At 48.0% G+C, this 18,526-nt stretch overlaps 9 protein-coding genes across 9 annotated transcripts; 6 read left to right on the forward strand and 3 right to left on the reverse strand. All coding sequences in view use genetic code 12, as the record gives it.

Annotated features, from left to right (window-relative positions):
- Positions 1–1,706: 1,706 nt before the first annotated feature.
- DIURU_001029 (uncharacterized protein) lies at positions 1,707–4,736 on the reverse strand (the record flags this gene model as incomplete). Its single annotated transcript, XM_034153528.1, has 1 exon — positions 1,707–4,736. One exon carries the CDS (start codon positions 4,734–4,736, stop codon positions 1,707–1,709), a length of 3,030 nt encoding a protein of 1,009 aa, XP_034014161.1.
- Positions 4,737–5,786: 1,050 nt separating this feature from the next.
- Positions 5,787–6,908, reverse strand: DIURU_001030 (uncharacterized protein; the record flags this gene model as incomplete). The annotated part of the gene is made up of 1 exon (XM_034153530.1): positions 5,787–6,908. The coding sequence occupies one exon, from the start codon at positions 6,906–6,908 to the stop codon at positions 5,787–5,789; it is 1,122 nt and encodes a 373-aa protein (XP_034014162.1).
- A 213-nt stretch (positions 6,909–7,121) lies between these two features.
- DIURU_001031 (succinate dehydrogenase assembly factor) lies at positions 7,122–7,565 on the reverse strand (the record flags this gene model as incomplete). Its single annotated transcript, XM_034153531.1, has 1 exon — positions 7,122–7,565. One exon carries the CDS (start codon positions 7,563–7,565, stop codon positions 7,122–7,124), a length of 444 nt encoding a protein of 147 aa, XP_034014163.1.
- Positions 7,566–7,820: 255 nt separating this feature from the next.
- Positions 7,821–9,476, forward strand: DIURU_001032 (signal recognition particle subunit; the record flags this gene model as incomplete). Its single annotated transcript, XM_034153532.1, has 1 exon — positions 7,821–9,476. One exon carries the CDS (start codon positions 7,821–7,823, stop codon positions 9,474–9,476), a length of 1,656 nt encoding a protein of 551 aa, XP_034014164.1.
- Positions 9,477–9,926: 450 nt separating this feature from the next.
- Positions 9,927–10,808, forward strand: HUT1 (Hut1p; the record flags this gene model as incomplete). The annotated part of the gene is made up of 1 exon (XM_034153533.1): positions 9,927–10,808. One exon carries the CDS (start codon positions 9,927–9,929, stop codon positions 10,806–10,808), a length of 882 nt encoding a protein of 293 aa, XP_034014165.1.
- A 149-nt stretch (positions 10,809–10,957) lies between these two features.
- Positions 10,958–12,040, forward strand: DIURU_001034 (palmitoyltransferase; the record flags this gene model as incomplete). The annotated part of the gene is made up of 1 exon (XM_034153534.1): positions 10,958–12,040. One exon carries the CDS (start codon positions 10,958–10,960, stop codon positions 12,038–12,040), a length of 1,083 nt encoding a protein of 360 aa, XP_034014166.1.
- Positions 12,041–12,291: 251 nt separating this feature from the next.
- RPD31 (histone deacetylase) lies at positions 12,292–13,677 on the forward strand (the record flags this gene model as incomplete). Its single annotated transcript, XM_034153535.1, has 1 exon — positions 12,292–13,677. One exon carries the CDS (start codon positions 12,292–12,294, stop codon positions 13,675–13,677), a length of 1,386 nt encoding a protein of 461 aa, XP_034014167.1.
- Positions 13,678–13,995: 318 nt separating this feature from the next.
- POS5 (NADH kinase) lies at positions 13,996–15,027 on the forward strand (the record flags this gene model as incomplete). The annotated part of the gene is made up of 1 exon (XM_034153536.1): positions 13,996–15,027. One exon carries the CDS (start codon positions 13,996–13,998, stop codon positions 15,025–15,027), a length of 1,032 nt encoding a protein of 343 aa, XP_034014168.1.
- Positions 15,028–16,120: 1,093 nt separating this feature from the next.
- Positions 16,121–18,517, forward strand: SSN6 (transcription regulator; the record flags this gene model as incomplete). The annotated part of the gene is made up of 1 exon (XM_034153537.1): positions 16,121–18,517. The coding sequence occupies one exon, from the start codon at positions 16,121–16,123 to the stop codon at positions 18,515–18,517; it is 2,397 nt and encodes a 798-aa protein (XP_034014169.1).
- Between the last annotated feature and the right edge of the window lie 9 nt (positions 18,518–18,526).

Below are 18,526 nucleotides of genomic sequence, written 5' to 3' on the forward strand. Positions count from 1 at the left end.
TACCTTGCGATCTGAGAAAGCCGACAACGGCGAAAAACTCAGTATATGGAAGAGAATGTGGGGAGGCAGTTGTTCAGTAAACAGGTGACCGACGGCCCAAACCACGGGGAATTGAACCACGGTCTCTCCTCTCAGAGTGTACTAGCCAACTATACTATAGTTATAGGCGTCGTCACTTGCTTAAATGATATACTCCCTCTGGTCGAAGAGATGAAGTAGGGAGCCATAAGTCGCCCGCGGGGCGAGCGATATCTCAGCATTCCATTCAGTAATGTGGGGTTGTGTTCAGAATTTATGTTGTCCCTTACCCGTCATAATGTATCTCCGGTTGCGCTGGATCCACGATTGTAGGCTAGCTTCTGTCTGGATGACAGGAGCTGACGCCGATAGTCGTGTTTCCTTGAAGAGGAGGAGTATCGCCCGCAAATAACGGGCTAACTCACTCAAGGCGTCCGAAGAAAGACGGTTGGGGGGCAACATGTCTGTGACATGTTGGTAGGGGAGGTCGGTTCGATTAATAAGGCGGTACATGCGCTTTGACACGGGACAGTCGCAGAGAAGATGTGGTTCCCCTCCGCCGTTGTCGCGAATCAGTCTGACGGCTCTGTGGAAGTGACGATCGTGGTCCGAAGAGTATACCAGTGGGAGGGTGGGGGCCCTGTCATGGGTAGTGACCGCACAGAGTGTGCACCCAGGGTAGTAAAAGGACTCATATTGGGACTCGTGGACATGGCTATAGGTGCGCCACATCCAGTTTGCAGTATATCCATGGTAAAACTGCCAGAGGATGGCCAGTTGCCATGGTTGCAGCGAGGTGAACTTCAGGAGGCATTTCCAAAATGTCCGCCAACTGATCTCAGCGGGTTGTCGTCCACGTGGAAAATGCTTTTTTGGCCACGCCGGGATATCAGTCCAGTCTTCTTTCATGCAAGCCTTCTTGTGGAGGCTGCGGAAGGAAGCTTCTGAAATGGGAGTCTCGGCGGAATCAAAACGGCTTCGAAGAAACCTCTGTGGGTACTCAGACGTGGGGCCCCGGTTGCCGATGCGAGGGAGTGTTTCCACCTTTGTCTCGACGACAGCGAACCAGGCCTCGAGCCACTGCTCTTCGCGGTACTCAAAGTACGACAAGCGACGCATGCGTTCAAAGGCCCTCCTATCAAGAAGGAAGTCGAAACATGCGGTGTCGCCGTAAAAGATTCGAGTTGCAAAATAATTGTAAACCGTATGCTTTCAATGGAGTAACAATTTCGTAAATAGCTTCGCTAGCTCAGTCGGTAGAGCGTCAGTCTCATATTCACTACGTGGATGGGATATCTGAAGGTCGAGAGTTCGAACCTCCCGCGGAGCATTTTATTTTTGAATCTACCAGCCAAGACTTAGTCAGTCTAACAGACAACGAGCGTTGCTTGCCGAAGACTGGTGCCGGAGGCATCACCGACATCGGGTAATGGTCAATAGAAACATTGACTTACCCTACATTTTAGCTTGTCTCGGCTTTTAATTACTGCTAAATTACTCTGAATACACATCAACTTAAGCAGGCTAATCCTCCTTGACTCATATTCTGGCCGACATAGAAGTCCCCAAATTCATACGTGACCTCGCCCATAATCACTAATATAGAATGTGCAGATCCGAGTTGTGCTTGTATTCAAACATAGTACTAATACAATAATAATGAAAAGCTAAAAGATGTCAATGGTAACTCATTGCGGGTAACCTTGAGAAGGGTATCCCTGAGGAGGATACCCCTGAGGAGGATACGCCTTCTGGTATTGACCTGGAGGGGCTTGCTGCATTCGCGGTTGCCCCATAGAGACTGGCCCATTCCCGCGCGGAACACCTCCCTGAGCGTAGCCTTGTGGCTGTCCAACAGGAGAGTACTGACCCATTTGATGCGCAGCCTTAGGCATCATATTCCGTTGACCAGGCTTTTTCATTGGGTATGCTTGAGGAGCTCTCGCAGGAGCGCCAGCCACAGGTCGATCTTGAGGGTACTGCAGCTGCCCGTTCTGCGAGGGTTGATTGGAGGGGTATCCATTGCGAGCGTACTCTTGTTGATACTGTTGAGGATAGCCTTGCTGAGGGTAGCCCTGTTGAGGGTATCCCTGTTGAGGGTAGCCCTGAGGAGGATAACTCTGTTGGGATTTCTGTTGAGATGGGTAATTTTGAATTGGTTGGTTGTAATTTTGGGATGGAGTCGGTGTATAGGATTGAGCAGCGCCTTGAGCAGGGGGAATTCTTTGAGGCGCCTGTTTCTGAGGAGCGTATTGCAGAACAGATGGATATTGCGGATGAGTCGGTGATTGTGGTAAAGGCAGCGTAGAGGAGAAACTAGGTTGAGCCCTCTGTTGTGGCAGATTGAATTCAGCCGCAGGATAACTTTGAGTCGGCTGGGCGTATTGTGATTGCTGTCCTTGCGATACCTGAGTTTGAGATGGGGAGAAAGATGCCTGAACGGGAGCCAGCCTGGAATTTTGCTGCGGTGGTTGACTTGACTGAACATTTGACTTGGTTTGAGATTTTCCCGCTAAAGTAGCATTTGTCGGATGGCCCCAATTAGGACGATTTTGCAGGATATTCGGCAGCGTGATCCGAGGACTATGAGCGACTTGGGGCAGCGAAGCTGGAAGAGGCGCAGCCTTGCCATAGGTCGATTGCATGAACATTTTTTGTTGCTGAGGGCTGGCATTCTGTGAGTGAAGCGAACTACCCAGCAGCAACTTCCCTTGCTCCAGATGTACCGAAAGCTTACGATTGTCTGTTTCAATAGTACCGTACAGTACCAGGTTCACCTTCTCATGGCCACGCCCAGACTTATGAGGTGGGGGAGGAGGACGCTGGCTTTCATCATCACTGTCACTGAACCCAGAAAAGTTGGTGTGTGCCTGCGACAACTGCAGCGGTTGAACATTTTTGCCAAATTGCTCATTGAATTCGGTGTATTGCGTCATTGGTGATTGCACCAGAGAGTAACTCAGGTTCCGATGATTAACTTGTGGTAACTGAAGCTGCAGGTCCAGCCCGGGTCCCAGAGGAACATCCTCCGAGCTCTGAGAAGAAATTTGATCAGCATAGTCTGTAACCGGGTACATGTCTTGATAAACTGACAACTTGCGAATCTCTGCCGGTAAATTCTCATCATCAAAGTCTTCGTGAGAACCATTAAGGATTGTATTGCGATCAGCCTGAAATTGGTCCAGAGGAGCTTTGATCAGCAGATATTTAGCGTAAATATCAGCAAGCTGGACCAGTTTATGCGGATCATATGTATCCAAATTCGGTGAGTCCGGTTTGACACTCAAGTTTTCAGCATTGCGGGTAATTGAAGAGCGCTTAGGCGATTGCGCGGGAGACTTCTGAGGAGATGAGGACAAGTTGTAGTTCAGGGGACGTCCTGCTTTTGTAGGCAGTTGTCTCAAATGTTGGTTGCCTGGCATAGCTTGTGCACCTGTACCAGCCTGTGCATTTGGGGCAGAACGAGTATTTTGGCCGGCTTGCTTGAACAGGTTCGCCTGAGGCGTGGAGGGCGCTGTGCTGGGTGCACTCTTTTGCACGCCACAACCATCATAGCCTCGGTCAAGCTTGCCCTTCATGATCAGTTTAATGTTATCATTCCAGGTAGTAGCATCCCAACTCAAGAAGTCACCTCGTTGTGTAAGCCCCGTGACATCGTCCAATGTCAAGTAGTGAATGTGAGGCAAAGTGGGAAGACCAAACAAAAGTGATTCGGGGTCCACTCTATCGGCCTTCAATCTCTTAGGTCGACCATAGAGTCCAAACAGATCGAGCATCGGAATCAAGAATCTTATCAAAGTGTCATAACCGGGGACCAGTGAATGCTGTTCTGGCATGAGGAAAATCAGCGTAGTTTTGAAGTCCTCCAAAGTCTTCTTCAGAATCTTACTCAGCACCAGCGGCAGCTTGAAGTTTATACGACTTTCTAATTTGAGCATTGTACTATGATCAATCAACTTATGAGATTGAGGGTAGATCGCTGTGACCATTGTTGCCAGAATTACCACCGCTAACAATTGCTTCTTCTTCTTTTGATCGTTCTCGTAAAAGAGCACCCGTCCAGGGGTGAAGCTTTTGCGCTTCAAAGTACTTGGCTCAATGACGGCGTAGCATCGCTTCCATGCCATTCCCAGTCCGTACCGAATCAGTACCCAATCCTCATGATCAAAGCGTTTCTCGGCAAGAATCGTACGAATGTCCAGTAACATTCGGCCTCGCGACAGTAAAAGTGCCCCGGTATATGCTTGTTGCAACAGCGCATACTCATAGTTCAGAAGGCGAAGGGCCAGATACCACACGGTCAAATCCAGGTACAGCTTGAACTGTAAAAGGTACCGATTCTTGAGGGTCGTCAGCACAATAATAACATTGTCCAAGTTCTGCTTGGCTGCAGGGAGCACCTTCATGGCGTTGTATACTGAGTCAGTGAAGTTGATGTAGTTGGGTTTAGCCAGGGTTTCCAATAAACCATCTGGATTGTGGCGAAATTGAGCCAACGTGGCTGCGTCCCAGTACGCTAACTGGTTACCGGTCAATATACCGTACACTTCCCTCCACTCCCGATCGGCGGGTTTCCCGTCGCCATTCAAGTCATAGTATAACATAAAGATACCTTCATGATATCTTCGTTGGATTTGGCTCAGAATCAATGTGACGATCGGGATAAGCTCCGGACTAAGGTCCAGGTAGTCGCTCAGCATCGGCAGGATTGGCGGCATCAGCGACAGCAGATCTTTTCGGATCGGCTCCGGAACGTCCCCTTTGGGGGGACTCTTCGGTTTCGATTTCAGTTTGAAGGGGGACATGGCTGAGGCCGGGAAGGTGGTGGTCTCAGCGTGATTCAATGTCGCGAATAAATTTGTTCCGAAATCGGTGGGGATAAAGAGGTGCGCACGCCGTAAGCACAAACACGCGGCGTATGGTATAGTAACGGTCCACTGTAAAAAGCACTTGCTCGAGGGGCACCGGAAGTTATGCTAGCGTGGCTGACTTGCCAAATCGTGGAAACGAGGTCTTATATCTAATGTTCCGTATAGGGAGGGGAATACTGCCTCTGGATGTAGTCTGATCGCTAGTTATTTAGATCGCAAAATGTCGAGCACACGACTAAGACATTGTCGACATTTGTGGCGGAGGTAGTGCTGAAGGGATGAGAGATATCAAAACAAAAGTATACGCCAGTATTTAAGATCTGCAGGCAATGATCACCCCCTAGGCTAGTTTTGTCGCTGGGCGTTGGATGACTCGTCGACGCTAATTGTTTTGATTTACTTTTTTTGCCAAGCCCAGCCTTGCGGATGATGCCTCTCAGGGTCGTGGTTACCGCGTGCGACACCAAATTTAGTGGAGGCTGAATGTTTACCCTGGAAGGAGTGAACCTGGTTGAGATGCGCGGGTTTACGTGATGTGGCGGAGTTTCTTAGGGCTATGAGTTGTGCTGGTTTCCAGGGCCCGGAGAGAAAAATATGCCTTAGCACCACCAATCGCAGCTCCGCATATGTTTATGCATCATATACGTGTACTCTTCGCCGTCTGTAGATGTGTGAGCCGTATAAGCCAATCAAGAGTTTAAGGGGTCTGAGGTGAGAGGCTGTGTCAAAATCATCATTGGTAAGTGTGCATCTCGACTACGCACCAAGAGGGCTCGTGCTCGATCATGGCTATGGCTGGCTGATGACGTATGATTGCGTATATAGTTAATGTGTAAGCAATGCCGTGCTTCAATCATCTCAGGCGACAGCTGCCGACGTGTTGCGTTAAGGCGATGCTCACAAAGCATTCAACTTCGCCAATGCCTCCTCTAACTCACGCTTGGCTGTATCGGTATCCTCATAGTTCAATGCCGAAATAGCGAACTTGGCATGCTTTTGGATTGACGCCAACGCCTCGGTTCGGTCCACAATGGTCTGCACCGTCTCTTTCGTCACTGGTGGCGCCAGGGGTGCCGGCAGGGGAACAAACAGCGGTCGACGCTCAGCCTCTGGGCGTGAAGGTTTCGGAGACTCTCTGTGAATAACATGGATTGCCAGAGACTTCGGGGCGGGAATCTCTTCGTCCGGTAAATAGTCGGGAGCCAGGGGAAGATGGGGTGAGTTCTCACTTTCGTCGGGATTATTGCGTGGAGCTCCCGGTAATGAAATCGAGGGCTTAGATTCGTCGTTATCCTGAGGAGTGTCGGGTAATTTGAGATTGCCATCATCATTATCATCATTATCATCATCATCATTGTCAATGAATTTGGGAGGTTGTACACTTGACTTAGCAACAGTCTCATGCGAATCGTCAACTGTCAGATTTTCCGCTGGTGCTTCAGAGGCATCTTCAGGGGTTTTGTCAATCATTTGCTCCAACTCCTCCTCCATTTCGGCATCTTGCAGTTTGACCACCTTCATCAATTGAACTTTAAGAATCTTAATCTTCTTTCTGTTCATAGCATCAAATTCCGCTCCGGTATGGGCCTTTCCTCCCGAGATCTTCTCCCAATCGATTCCTTCATTATTAGTAAACACCAGTAGAATTGTCAAAAAGTTTATCGTGGCCCGGATTTTCGAAATCAAAGCAGCTTTGTTGGTGGTACCTTTATCTTGTACACACTGATTGAAGAGCTTGTAAGCAAACGAGACCACCGCTGTAAGACTCAATTGCTTGTTCCCTAGTATATCCTTGAGTTCTTCAGAGCTCTTTAAGGATTCCGTCTCATCCAACAAGGACACTGTGTACGCCTCCACTTCCTTTGACGTGGTGTGCAACTTGTTGTTCAAAATGTACTCAAGCACGTAGATAAGGCAGTAGTACGATACGGCAGGATTGACACCAGCAACCTCATTGGCTCGAGCAATGTATGGGGCGATATTTTTATCGGTTTGTAGGGAGGGTGGTAAGGATTCCATGGTAAGCCCTCCTGATATTGAGCGCGACCATTTAGCAAGTGCGGTGGTGAGTGACTCCACAATCAGCGTAAATTTATCATTATAAATTGAATGGAATCCAGAGGTGGCTATCTCAAATAATTTGGAATCACCTCATATATGATATAGAATTACGATCATGATCGACGTATGATATGTACAATGTATATTCAAGGGTGATTTCTTAAGTTCTATTTACTTCTTGTGATCGTGGAGCTCAGGCATTCTGAGGATCTCGCGATCTTTGTTGGTGGCATCCTCTTGCAACATCTTCAAGATCTTTGATTGCTGCCACTTCTCGGGCAAGGGGGTCACGTCGTAGTTCTTAGTAGCCCAGTAGTAGATATCCCAATCGGCTTCATCCAACAACTTATCGAACTCATCAAGCTCGGCCTCATTGAATTCGTGCAAGTACTTCTTGGCAAATCTGGACAATAACAAGTCAGATTCCAAGATCCCCCTCTTTCTCAGCTGGTAGATCAACCGAGCACGCTTGACATCAATGGTCTCACCCTTCCGTTCAATAGGCATGATCTTCAACTTGACTTCGGGATCGACAGGAGGGTTTTGGGGTTTCCCATAGTTCTTCATGGTCCGGGCAGACCGGGACAAGAGTCTTGTAGTGATCCTGGATGACATAGTTAGGAAATACAGAACCCCGCGATCACAATTTTTCTTCTGCGAAATGCTTCAGTCTGTTATTTTGGTGCATATCATAGTGAAGAAAATCCATGGAATTTTTCGTTTTATGTCATGTTGAATATCTTTGTAAGCTATACATATTTTTCTGCCAAGTTAGAAGCTTGGCCACATACTGATGGTCTCCATAGCCGTCACCGTCGCACGTCGCACGACTAATTTTTCGACGATCGGCAAACGGTTCGACCTCGAACGATGGACACTCCTCTTGAGACCACCCTTGGGGGCCGTTTAACGGCTTACCTCAATTCGAGTGAGGACTACCGGAAACAACGCCAACGACTCAATAAACAGTTGAAGCGGTTGCGCCATGAGCTCGGGCTTGTTGTTCGCGATACCAAGAACTACTCGAAGAAGGCGAAGACGAAGGAAATCTCTGCCGAGCAAGTGAAAACCAACGACAAATATGCTCTCTTGTTGTTGTTGACTGCTGAGCGTGACATGCTTTACGCTAACGAGGTCAAACTCCAGTTGGAGACAGCCGATAACCACGGTAACTACAAAACGCTCATGATTACGAAGATGAGACGTTCCATCAGTTACATCAAGCAATTGCTCGCCATTACTCCTCATGCAAACCCCAAGGAAGTGTTGCAATTATACGTGTATGCGGCTCTTGGCGAAGGTCAAGTGGCTATCACCAGAAGACAGTGGAAGAAAGCCGTGTATGCGTTTGCTGTGGCTCGAGTTAGTGTTGACTTTTTAATCAGTCAAAAGTTTTTGGACAATACGTTGTTATATGACATTATTGACACGATTATTGACCCCTCGCTCAACTTGGCTTTATCCAAGGATGGCGCAGAAGTGAAGGATTTGAAGTCCGCAAGCAGAAAGTATTGTCATTCGAATGTAATCCCTTATCTTGGTAAGGTTGTTGATATTGTCCACGGGTTGGACCCTTCTTTCGTGGCCGACTTGTCGTCGCAAGTGGAACTTATTGATTCGATTGAATGGCGTGGGCACCACGCGAAACTTTACAATGAAGAATTGGCTTACAAAATCATGAATCTTCAAAAACTCACTCAAACCACCGACTTGACAACGGTTGAGGCTTTTGACAGTCTCATCTCCGGTTGGGGTGATGCGGTTGACTTGCACAAAGAAGACACCGCCAAAAATCAAGATGAAGATGACAGTGAAAATGTTCAAAATCGGGCCATTCTCATGACTTACCTCAGATACAACTTGTTGTTCACCACCATCAAACGAGACTTGCTTCTTGTATCTCAGATTGAGTCTGAGGGGAAGCTCAAAGATTGTCACCGTGTGTCCCAAGGCATAATACAAGCCACCAAAAAGCTCGAAGATTTGCCCGGTGTATATAATGATGACGATCTTCACACCTCTTTACAACATCTTGAAGCTTATTTCAGTGCCAAGCTGAATGAACTTGTTGCCGATTGCTATCACAAGGCTCACAAATTCCCAGAGGCGCTCAAGATTCTTGCGAGCGTTTATGACCTGCTTGACATCGCCGACGAGGTTTATAAGGTTGAATTTCCTTATGGACTTACTACCAACGAAGAGTACGCTGCCTATAAACTCCAGTTACACTCCAAATTGGTTCAATGTCAATTGACTACCCAAATTGCACAACAGGGCCATGGCGGGATCATTGCAGAGGATATCAACATGGTCCCGAGTGTGATTACGGCCACGAATGTCATCAACATTTCAAAGAAGCCTCGCATCTATCCGATCCTTTCCAAACCGGTGTTATTCGATGTTGCCTTTAACTACATCAACATGGCTGGAAATGCAACTCTGACTCAGCCAACCGCCGAGCTTGCTGAAGAAACTCCCGAGGAAGAAAAGAAAAAGGGACTTTTTGGTTTCTTCGGTCGCCGTTAATACCGTATGTAGTCTAGCATGCTAACGTATAATTACAGAATACAATCTCTGTTTTTCACTTGCACAAGATCTAATAATTCTGATGACCTCGACATGAGGTCATTAAGATTGAGATGATCATTTTCAGTCTGTTTCAAATATTCTTTCTTCGATTTCGATGAATAGTCTAGGTCAGTCTGTTGCTCATATCCTTTGGCCGTTTTAAGAATGTCCGTGGCCTCTTTTGAACACGCGAAAATTTCTCTAAGACGCATATCGACTGGTGGTCTTTGTTTACGCGTCCTTGAAATATTGATCTAAAGAATCATGGGGTCAAAAACCACCCTTGCGGTGTGTGTTCTTGGCCTTTATGGACTGTTTCTTACTTGGCTGATTTTACAAGAACGTATCAACACGAAACCTTACGGGGTGACTGCAATGGGGGATCCAGTATACTTTAAGTCACCCATCATGATAAACATCGTCCAAGCAGCATTAGCTCTGTTTGTGGGTTTCATATATCTGATAACATACAAGAAGCAAAACCCACTCGCAGTGTTTTTCAATAATGACAAGCAGGACTCGTTGAAATTTTTGAAATCGTTTGTGCTTATCGCCCTTACCACATCACTTGCGGGGCCGCTTGGATACCAATCGCTCAAACATGTGGATTACTTGGCTTACTTACTTGCCAAGCTGTGCAAATTGATCCCAGTGATGGTGGTTCATTTGTTATTTTACGGGACTCGCTTTCCTATGTACAAATATTTCGTCGCTGTGACTGTGACGTTAGGCGTGGTAATGTTTACTTTGAACCACGGGAAACCTAGCAAAGGATCGAACAATGATGGTAACACTGCTTTGGGGTTAGCATACCTTGCGGCGTCAATGTTTTTGGACGGCTTAACTAACTCGACTCAAGATCAAATGTTCAAATCGAGCGCTGGTGTCAGAACAAAAGTCACCGGGGCAAACTTGATGTGCATCCTTAACTTCTTCGTGCTCGTGTTATCATTGGCATATGTATTTACTTTCCGCTTCGATGAAGTTCAGTACTTTGTGAATTTTTGTATTGAGTACCCTGCTGTTCTCAGAAACATTTTTGAATTTGGGGGTCTCGGCGCTTTGGGCCAGGTGTTTGTGTTTATTATTTTGGAACAGTTTGACTCGCTTATTCTCATCTCCGCTACGGTTACCCGAAAGATGCTTCTGATGATTCTTTCGGTGGTTTTCTTCAACCATTCGTTGACCACCGGTCAATGGGTCGGAGTAGGACTTGTGTTTGCCGGTATTGGCTATGAATCCTGGGTTAAAAGCCGGCAAAACGCCGCGGTTAAACCTAAACAAGCTTAGACATGGATTGTTTTCCTTTATTTATATCTTTAATTACATACAGGAAAATATGAGCTGGTAGCGAGAAACGTCAACCACTGCGCACACGAAGGCACACCCGTCAACCTGCACCATCAACATCTTTAGTTTGACGGCCACGGCATCTCCAAATGCTGATATTCATGCTTAACCGCACGGGGATCCGAAACTTTTGCTCACTGCTCGGTTCCCTTTTTCCTAAGGTGCTATGCAATGGTATCCTCGCTTGGTCATATTATGAGCTACTATTGATCACAAAGGAGTTTGATCTGAACCATTTGGCACGCGCCATAGACTTTATTGGTCTTGTGCTTGTGTCTTTGTGCATTTGGACCTATTTTTTAATCATTCGAGTGGGCGCTGGATCGCCACTTGATTTCCCTGAGCTCCTCATACCATACGAAGCTCTGGAAAACCCCCTTGTGAACGCCGACGACACAGATGATGAGTTGCCAAATCGAAGAAACAACATGGCCAACTTGGATCCTCCCGTTGAGTATGTGGACATGAAAACCTCACGACCGGGGAGTTATCGCTTTTGCAACAAGTGCCACGCTTGGAAGCCCGACAGAACCCATCACTGTCTGCAGCTGGGAAAATGTATCCTCAAGATGGATCATTACTGCCCATGGTTTTCCAGTTGTGTTGGTTATCGCAATCACAAGTTCTTCGTGCAAGAGCTAATGTACATTTCGGTTTACGCATGGTTTGTATTTTGGGTATGCTTTGCCGTGTTGTATAAAGTATTCCTGAGTGAAAATATTGAAGCTGAACACTTAACGATTGGTTTGCTCGTGTTGACGATCGTAGCGCTTGTGTTTGGCATTTGCGTAACCGTCTTCTGGGGATTTTCTGTTTACTTAGTCCTCATCAATCAGACCACGATCGAATTTCAAGACAAACGAACGGGGTATACAGATGGAGAATTCCGCTACGAATTTGATTCACAAGGAAAGAAAAAACTGGTCGGTAACATATGGGATTTGGGTAAGCGCAGAAATTGGGAACAGGTGATGGGGAAGTACCTCTACCAATGGTTGTTACCGGTATCGATTACGTCGACGCTGATCCGTGATACTCATAAGAATGGGCTCAACTTTGAGGTAAACGAGGACGTATACGCTAAATGGCAAAGCAATGTGGCCATGCAAGAACAATTGAACCAGCAGTTGATGGATTATCGGGACCGGCGGATTTCGGCTCGCGAGGCGTAAATGAGTGATGAGCAAGGCTTTGGTAAATACGTATAACCTACCACGCAGATAGATAAATAAACTTGTTTTATGGCTTTGAGTGATGACCTAGTCGCTCTTCATCCGTTGCCATATTCGATTTTGTTCTCTCTCCCCCTCATTCTTTTGCGTGATGGTTAATTGACGCGTGCCAGCAAATTTCAAGTCGACGATTCCCCGGGCGCCCCACTATCTTCTGCGAACTTGAAAAACAAAATCCACTCCGTCTATCCATGTACGTCCAGCTTCCATTCGACGAATTACGAGTGGATCTGACGCAGAAAAAGCGAATCGCTTACTTCTACGATGCTGATGTTGGCAATTATGCTTACGGTGCTGGGCACCCCATGAAACCTCATCGGATAAGAATGGCACATCTGTTGATCATGAATTACGGCTTATACAAGAAGATGGAAATCTACCGAGCCAAGCCGGCAACAAAGCAAGAGATGTGTCAGTTCCACACCGACGAATACATCGACTTTTTGTCGAGAGTCACTCCTGATAATTTGGACAACTTCGCTAAGGAGCAAATCAAGTTTAATGTCGGTGATGACTGTCCGGTTTTCGATGGGTTGTTCGAATACTGTGGTATCTCCGGTGGGGGGCTGATGGAAGGTGCTGCCAGATTAAACCGAGGTAAGTGTGACATTGCCATCAACTATGCTGGGGGGTTGCACCATGCCAAGAAGCTGGAAGCGCTGGGGTTCTGCTATCTTAATGATATTGTGTTGGGTATCATCGAGTTGTTGCGGTACCACCCTCGGGTTCTCTATATCGATATCGATGTTCATCATGGTGATGGTGTTGAAGAGGCCTTTTACACCACTGATCGAGTTATGACTTGCTCGTTCCACAAATACGGCGAGTTTTTCCCCGGTACTGGGGAGCTTCGAGATATTGGTGTTGGTAAAGGTAAATACCATGCGATCAACGTTCCGTTACGCGATGGTATCGACGACGCCACCTATAAGTCGATTTTCGAGCCGGTTATTTCTCATATCATCGAGTGGTATCAACCGCTGGCGATTGTGCTTCAGTGTGGGGGTGATTCGCTTTCAGGTGACCGGCTCGGGTGCTTCAACTTATCAATGCTGGGTCACGCGAACTGTGTTAATTTCGTAAAGCTGTTCAACATTCCCATGATGGTGGTTGGCGGTGGCGGGTATACCATGAGAAACGTTGCGAGAACCTGGGCATTCGAGTCCGGATTATTGAATAATGTGGTGTTGCCTCTGGAATTGCCCTACAACGAGTACTTTGAGTACTACGGACCAGACTACAAGTTGGATGTTCGTCCGTCGAACATGTACAATGCTAACTCACCGGAGTTCCTCAACAAAATCTTGACCAATATAATACAGAACTTGGAACACACCAAGCATGCGCCATCGGTGCAAATGCAAGATGTGCCGCGAGACCCCGAGGATTTGGGCGATGTTGATGAAGATACGGCCGAAGCGAAAGACACCAGAGGGGGGTCTCAGTTTGCTCGAGATCACGAAACAGAAAAACCGGGGGAATTGTATGACGACGATGATAAAGATAAAGGGGAGAAAAACATCACGATCACCGAAGCTGAGCAAATGGAGATCGACGAACTTAATCAAGAGGAGTAGATTTTAGATGAAATGCCATTAATGTTAAAAAACTCTTACGACATCGAATCTTGTAGCTCAACTATGACAAGAGCACCAAGTCAAAAATGTCAATTCTCCGCATTGAGAGGAATAGTATGGGCCTTCTACTTTCAATGCGGGTTTGTTAAAAATATTTTACTCAGACATAGTATAGAAATAACCAATTTTATTCACTCACCTCTACCATCAGCTGGCGCATCGTAAGCTGGTGCCTCGGCACGGCTCAATCGCACAAACGCTTCCCCGCAGTGTGGTCAAAATCAAGTGCGGGCGATGCTCCGTATCCACACCAGACTAATGCTGCTAAAACCGTGCTCAATCCTCAACAAAGCCAAGCGGCCTGACTATGTACCATGTCTGCACTCAAAGCTCCATAACATGATATGGCGTGAGCCATTGCAAAATGTGTACATGGTTAAGAAGCCTCAGCATCCCGAAGCAACTAAGGAAATGATATCGATGATGAGATACCTTCAAAATAATTACCCGGCGGTTAATGTGATGGTGCTCCATGACACCGCTCGCGAGCTCAGACAACTTGTACCTCACAATGACAAGCTCACCATCTATGAGGGGCTGAAGGAAGACATTGTCGATAAGGCTGACCTCGTTATCACCTTGGGTGGTGACGGGACAATTCTACATGCGGTGAATTTATATAGTACAGCATCGGTACCGCCAGTGTTATCGTTTTCTATGGGAACGCTTGGGTTTCTTCTTCCATTCAAAGTCGACAAGTTTGAGCAGACGTTTCTGATGGTGTACCAACTGCGAGCTAAAGTGCTTCATCGCAACCGGATCCAGTGTGAGATTGTTCGAGAGCTGGGTGGCAATGGGGTGAGAATTGAGCGACAGGTCGTGATGGCAATGAACGATATTAGTGTTCATCGCGGTAGTCAGCCGAACTTGACGGCGGTGGATATCTACCTTGACGACGAGTTTTTCACCACCACCATTGGCGATGGCATTGTTGCCGCCACCCCAACCGGGTCCACTGCCTACTCTCTTAGTGCCGGCGGGTCAATCGCCCACCCTGCCGTTAAGTGTATTTCGTTGACGCCAGTGTGTCCGCGCCTGTTGTCATTCCGCCCACTTGTGCTTCCGATGCTGGTGCGAGTCAAACTACAACTACTGAGTCGGCGAAACCGCAATGGCCGGATAAAACTCGCCATTGATGGGATGCAACACCGGGATCTCGAGCCTGGTGATCATGTCAATATTGAGCTGAGCACAGAAGATGGCATTTGGTGTGTGGCTAAATCGCAAAACGATTGGACGAAAGGCATTAACGAGATGCTAGGCTTTAACGCTGGATTTTCCAAACTCTAATAGCTTTACGACGGGGTCACCCCGTTGCATGGTGCTCACCCCCTAACTATAATGCGAAAAATGGCGTGGGTGACCCTTAAATGTGACGGTTTCGCGGGCACATAACGTCGACGTAGTCATCCAATTAGGGGGCTGTTTTGTGGTGCGAACGTTTGAGCTATATGCACTCCGATATAGCCGATGTTATACGAGTGGCGCTTGCCTAAAAGCGGGATTCATTCAGAGGACTTCAGGTACTCGACAAATTGTACATACAAGTCTAAACAATAACAACGCAATTTGGATTGAATAGTGGTAAATCAATCTAGAAGGTCAATTTTCCAAATTTATCTCGGTAACGCTTTTATCAAATTGCCGACATTCGGTCGATCTGGCTCTAGCCGCTATCTCGCTAATGGCTTGCTTGTTTTGAGCCCTGGCTGTTTGAGTTTTCGTGCTCGTGGCGGACACTCGCCCCGACTCAAAAAACCTAGATTTCAGGTAGCGAACGCAACTATCGACACTACATCGGCGGAGTTGCAGGCGCCTTTATCCGCGACATTAACAGGGGGTTCCGTGTACAACACTTAAGGTATCAAATAATTGTTACTAGTTTGTGGTTTTGATAGCCCTCGATTAGCCATAGGCCCAGGCCTCCTTACCTCACGACACGGCCGTATGGCACAAAATGCAAAAGAGGGGGTGTTTTGGGTTATGAGAATGGGGGTGCAGAAAAAAAGTGTGTGGAAATTTGCTAACAGTGCCCCGAAAGTTCCTCGAGAGATTCCACTTCGTCAAGCCATTGGCGCCATATGATTTTACCTCTCCTAAGTCGTAGACCAGTCGTTCTGTAGGCTACCCGAGTTTTATGGTAAACACTCCAAAACTTCACGCGCATATGCCGTTATTTTGCCGTTCCCTGCCTATATTTGCGACTCAAGGTCAACAACAGAAAAAATTCCTTCCTTTTCAGTGTCGTCGAGCTTGACCAAGTGAGCTTGAAAGGATGCACAAATTGAATGGCACAACAATGTATAGCCATCCCCTTGGACCTCAGCCTCCCCCTCCTCAAGCTCAACCCCCGCAGCCCGGCCCGCCGGCCGTAAGACCGCCCATGTCGCTGACGGCGTCGTTACTCTCGGAAACCACCGCTCTGACATGGGTGGCAATCGGGGTGTTGGCCGAACTGATTGGTGATTTGGACCGTGCAATTCTGGCGTTTGACTCTGCGTTACGCCATGTACCCAACAACTTCGAGGTGATTGTGAAGTTGGCAAATATTTATCGCCTGAAGGACGTGTTTTTCAAAGCAGCTGAGCTTTATGAACAAGCACTTAACTTTAACCAGGAGAATGGTGAAACCTGGGGTCTTTTGGGCCACTGTTACTTGATGCTTGATGACTTGCCTCGTGCCTACGCCGCATATCAGAGAGCGTTGCATTACTTGGACAACCCCAATGTCCCCAAGTTGTGGCACGGTATCGGTATCTTGTATGATCGTTACGGTTCGTTGGACTACGCCGAAGAAGCCTTCGTCAGAGTGCTCGAGCTCGATCCTAATTTCGATAAGCTGAATGAAATTTATTTCCGATTGGGGATCATCTACAAGCACCAAGGTAAATTGAAGCTGGCGCTTGAATGTTTCCAATACATTTTGAATAACCCTCCTTTTCCCCTCACTCAACCTGATGTATGGTTTCAGATTGGGCTGGTCTTGGAACAACAAAAGGATTGGAATGGCGCCAAAGAGGCCTACGAAAAGGTATTGCAAGTTAACCCTCAGCATGCCAAAGTATTACAACAATTGGGTTGTTTATACTCGCAAGCAGAATCACAACCGGCTACTCCTGGTCCGGGTCTGGCTCAAGGAGGTCAACCGTTCCAACAGGATTTGAATGTTGCTTTACAATACTTGACTCAACTGTTGGATATTGATTCAAGCGACGCTCACTCTTGGTACTACTTGGGTCGGGTGCACATGATTAGGGGTGATTTCAACGCCGCCTATGAAGCCTTTCAACAAGCAGTCAACCGTGATCTGCGGAATCCCACGTTCTGGTGCTCAATTGGTGTTCTTTACTATCAAATTTCGCAATACCGCGATGCTTTGGACGCTTACACAAGGGCAATCCGTCTCAACCCGTACATCTCGGAAGTGTGGTATGATTTGGGCACGTTATACGAAACGTGCAACAACCAGATTTCTGATGCGTTGGATGCCTACACTCAAGCTGAGCGTTTAGATCCAGGTAACCCTCACATCAAAGCTCGTTTGGAACAATTGATCAAATACCAACAAGAAGGGAACACGCACCCCCCTCAACCGCCTCCCGTGAGTCAACAACCTCGTTTGCCTCAAGGTATGGTGTTAGAGCTGAACCAACAACAACCTCAACAACAGGGCGGGGGTCCATTGCAACCTCCTCAGCAGCCGCAATTCCCTCCTCCCGCAGCGCCAGCTCAACACTCGTTGCCGCAACCTCCTCAACGACCTGCTCAACAACCTCAACCTTCTCAGCAGTCCCAACCCCATCAACCGCCCCAGCAGCCCCAACACTTGCCTAACCCCGTTGTCAACCAGAACCCTCCCCAACAACAACGACCCCAACCCCCTCAACATGCTCCTCAACCTTTGCCTCAACCAGTTGTGTCGCACCCTCCTCCTCAAGCGCAAGAACAACCGAAGGCTGAACCTCCCAAGCTTCCCGTTATTGCTGCTAAAGTGAATGAGTCGGTCCCTCAACACCAGCAACCAACCGTACTTCCCCCTGCTGGTAACCAATTGAAGCGTGAGCTTGACGATAAGGTTGATGACAAATCAGTGAAGAAGCCAATGACGAACTCAATGGCCGCTCTCATGAACGCTGCTGAAGCGGCTCAACCGACTCCTCCTCCGCAGATCCGACAACCTCCCGCTCCCGAGGCTCCGCAGCCGCTGGCTTCTGCCGTGGATCAACAAACCTCGGGTGCCCCCACTCCCACGATCCCTCCAATTGCTAACGTGGCAGCTCCTCAAGCTCCTCAAGTGCCTACCGTTGCGCCAGTCGCCCAGATTGTGTCGACGCCTTCGGCAGCACCTGTGGCGCAATCACCGTCCGTCGCTCCCTCTGCTGCTCCTAGAACTCCTGCTGCCCCCGCTGCCGCCCCCGCTGCCGCCCCGACAGCAGCTCCGGCGGTTGCTCCCTCGGTGGCCCCAGCAACTGCAGCAGCCCCCACTTCAGCCCCAGCGGCTCCCGTCGTTGCACCGGCTGCTCCGGGTACCCCTGCTGCGCCCGCCGTGCCAGCGGCTACGCTTGGAAATGAGCGAAGCAAAACTCCCAACGCTACTTCCCCTTCTCCTGCTGTGGCTCTGGCGGCGCCAGCCGCTCCAGCTGCACCCGCTGAAGCTGTAGCCAACGGGACTGGCAATACGAACGATGAAAAGCAGGAGGATGAAGAAGAAAAAGCTCAAGAGCCCGTTGAACCTCCCATGCGTAAAGTCGAAGAGGACGAAAATTATGACGATGAATAATTTGTTTAT

Source organism: Diutina rugosa, assembly GCF_008704595.1.
Source record: "Diutina rugosa strain CBS 613 chromosome Unknown scaffold60_size67320, whole genome shotgun sequence".
Classification (NCBI taxonomy): domain Eukaryota; kingdom Fungi; phylum Ascomycota; class Pichiomycetes; order Serinales; family Debaryomycetaceae; genus Diutina; species Diutina rugosa.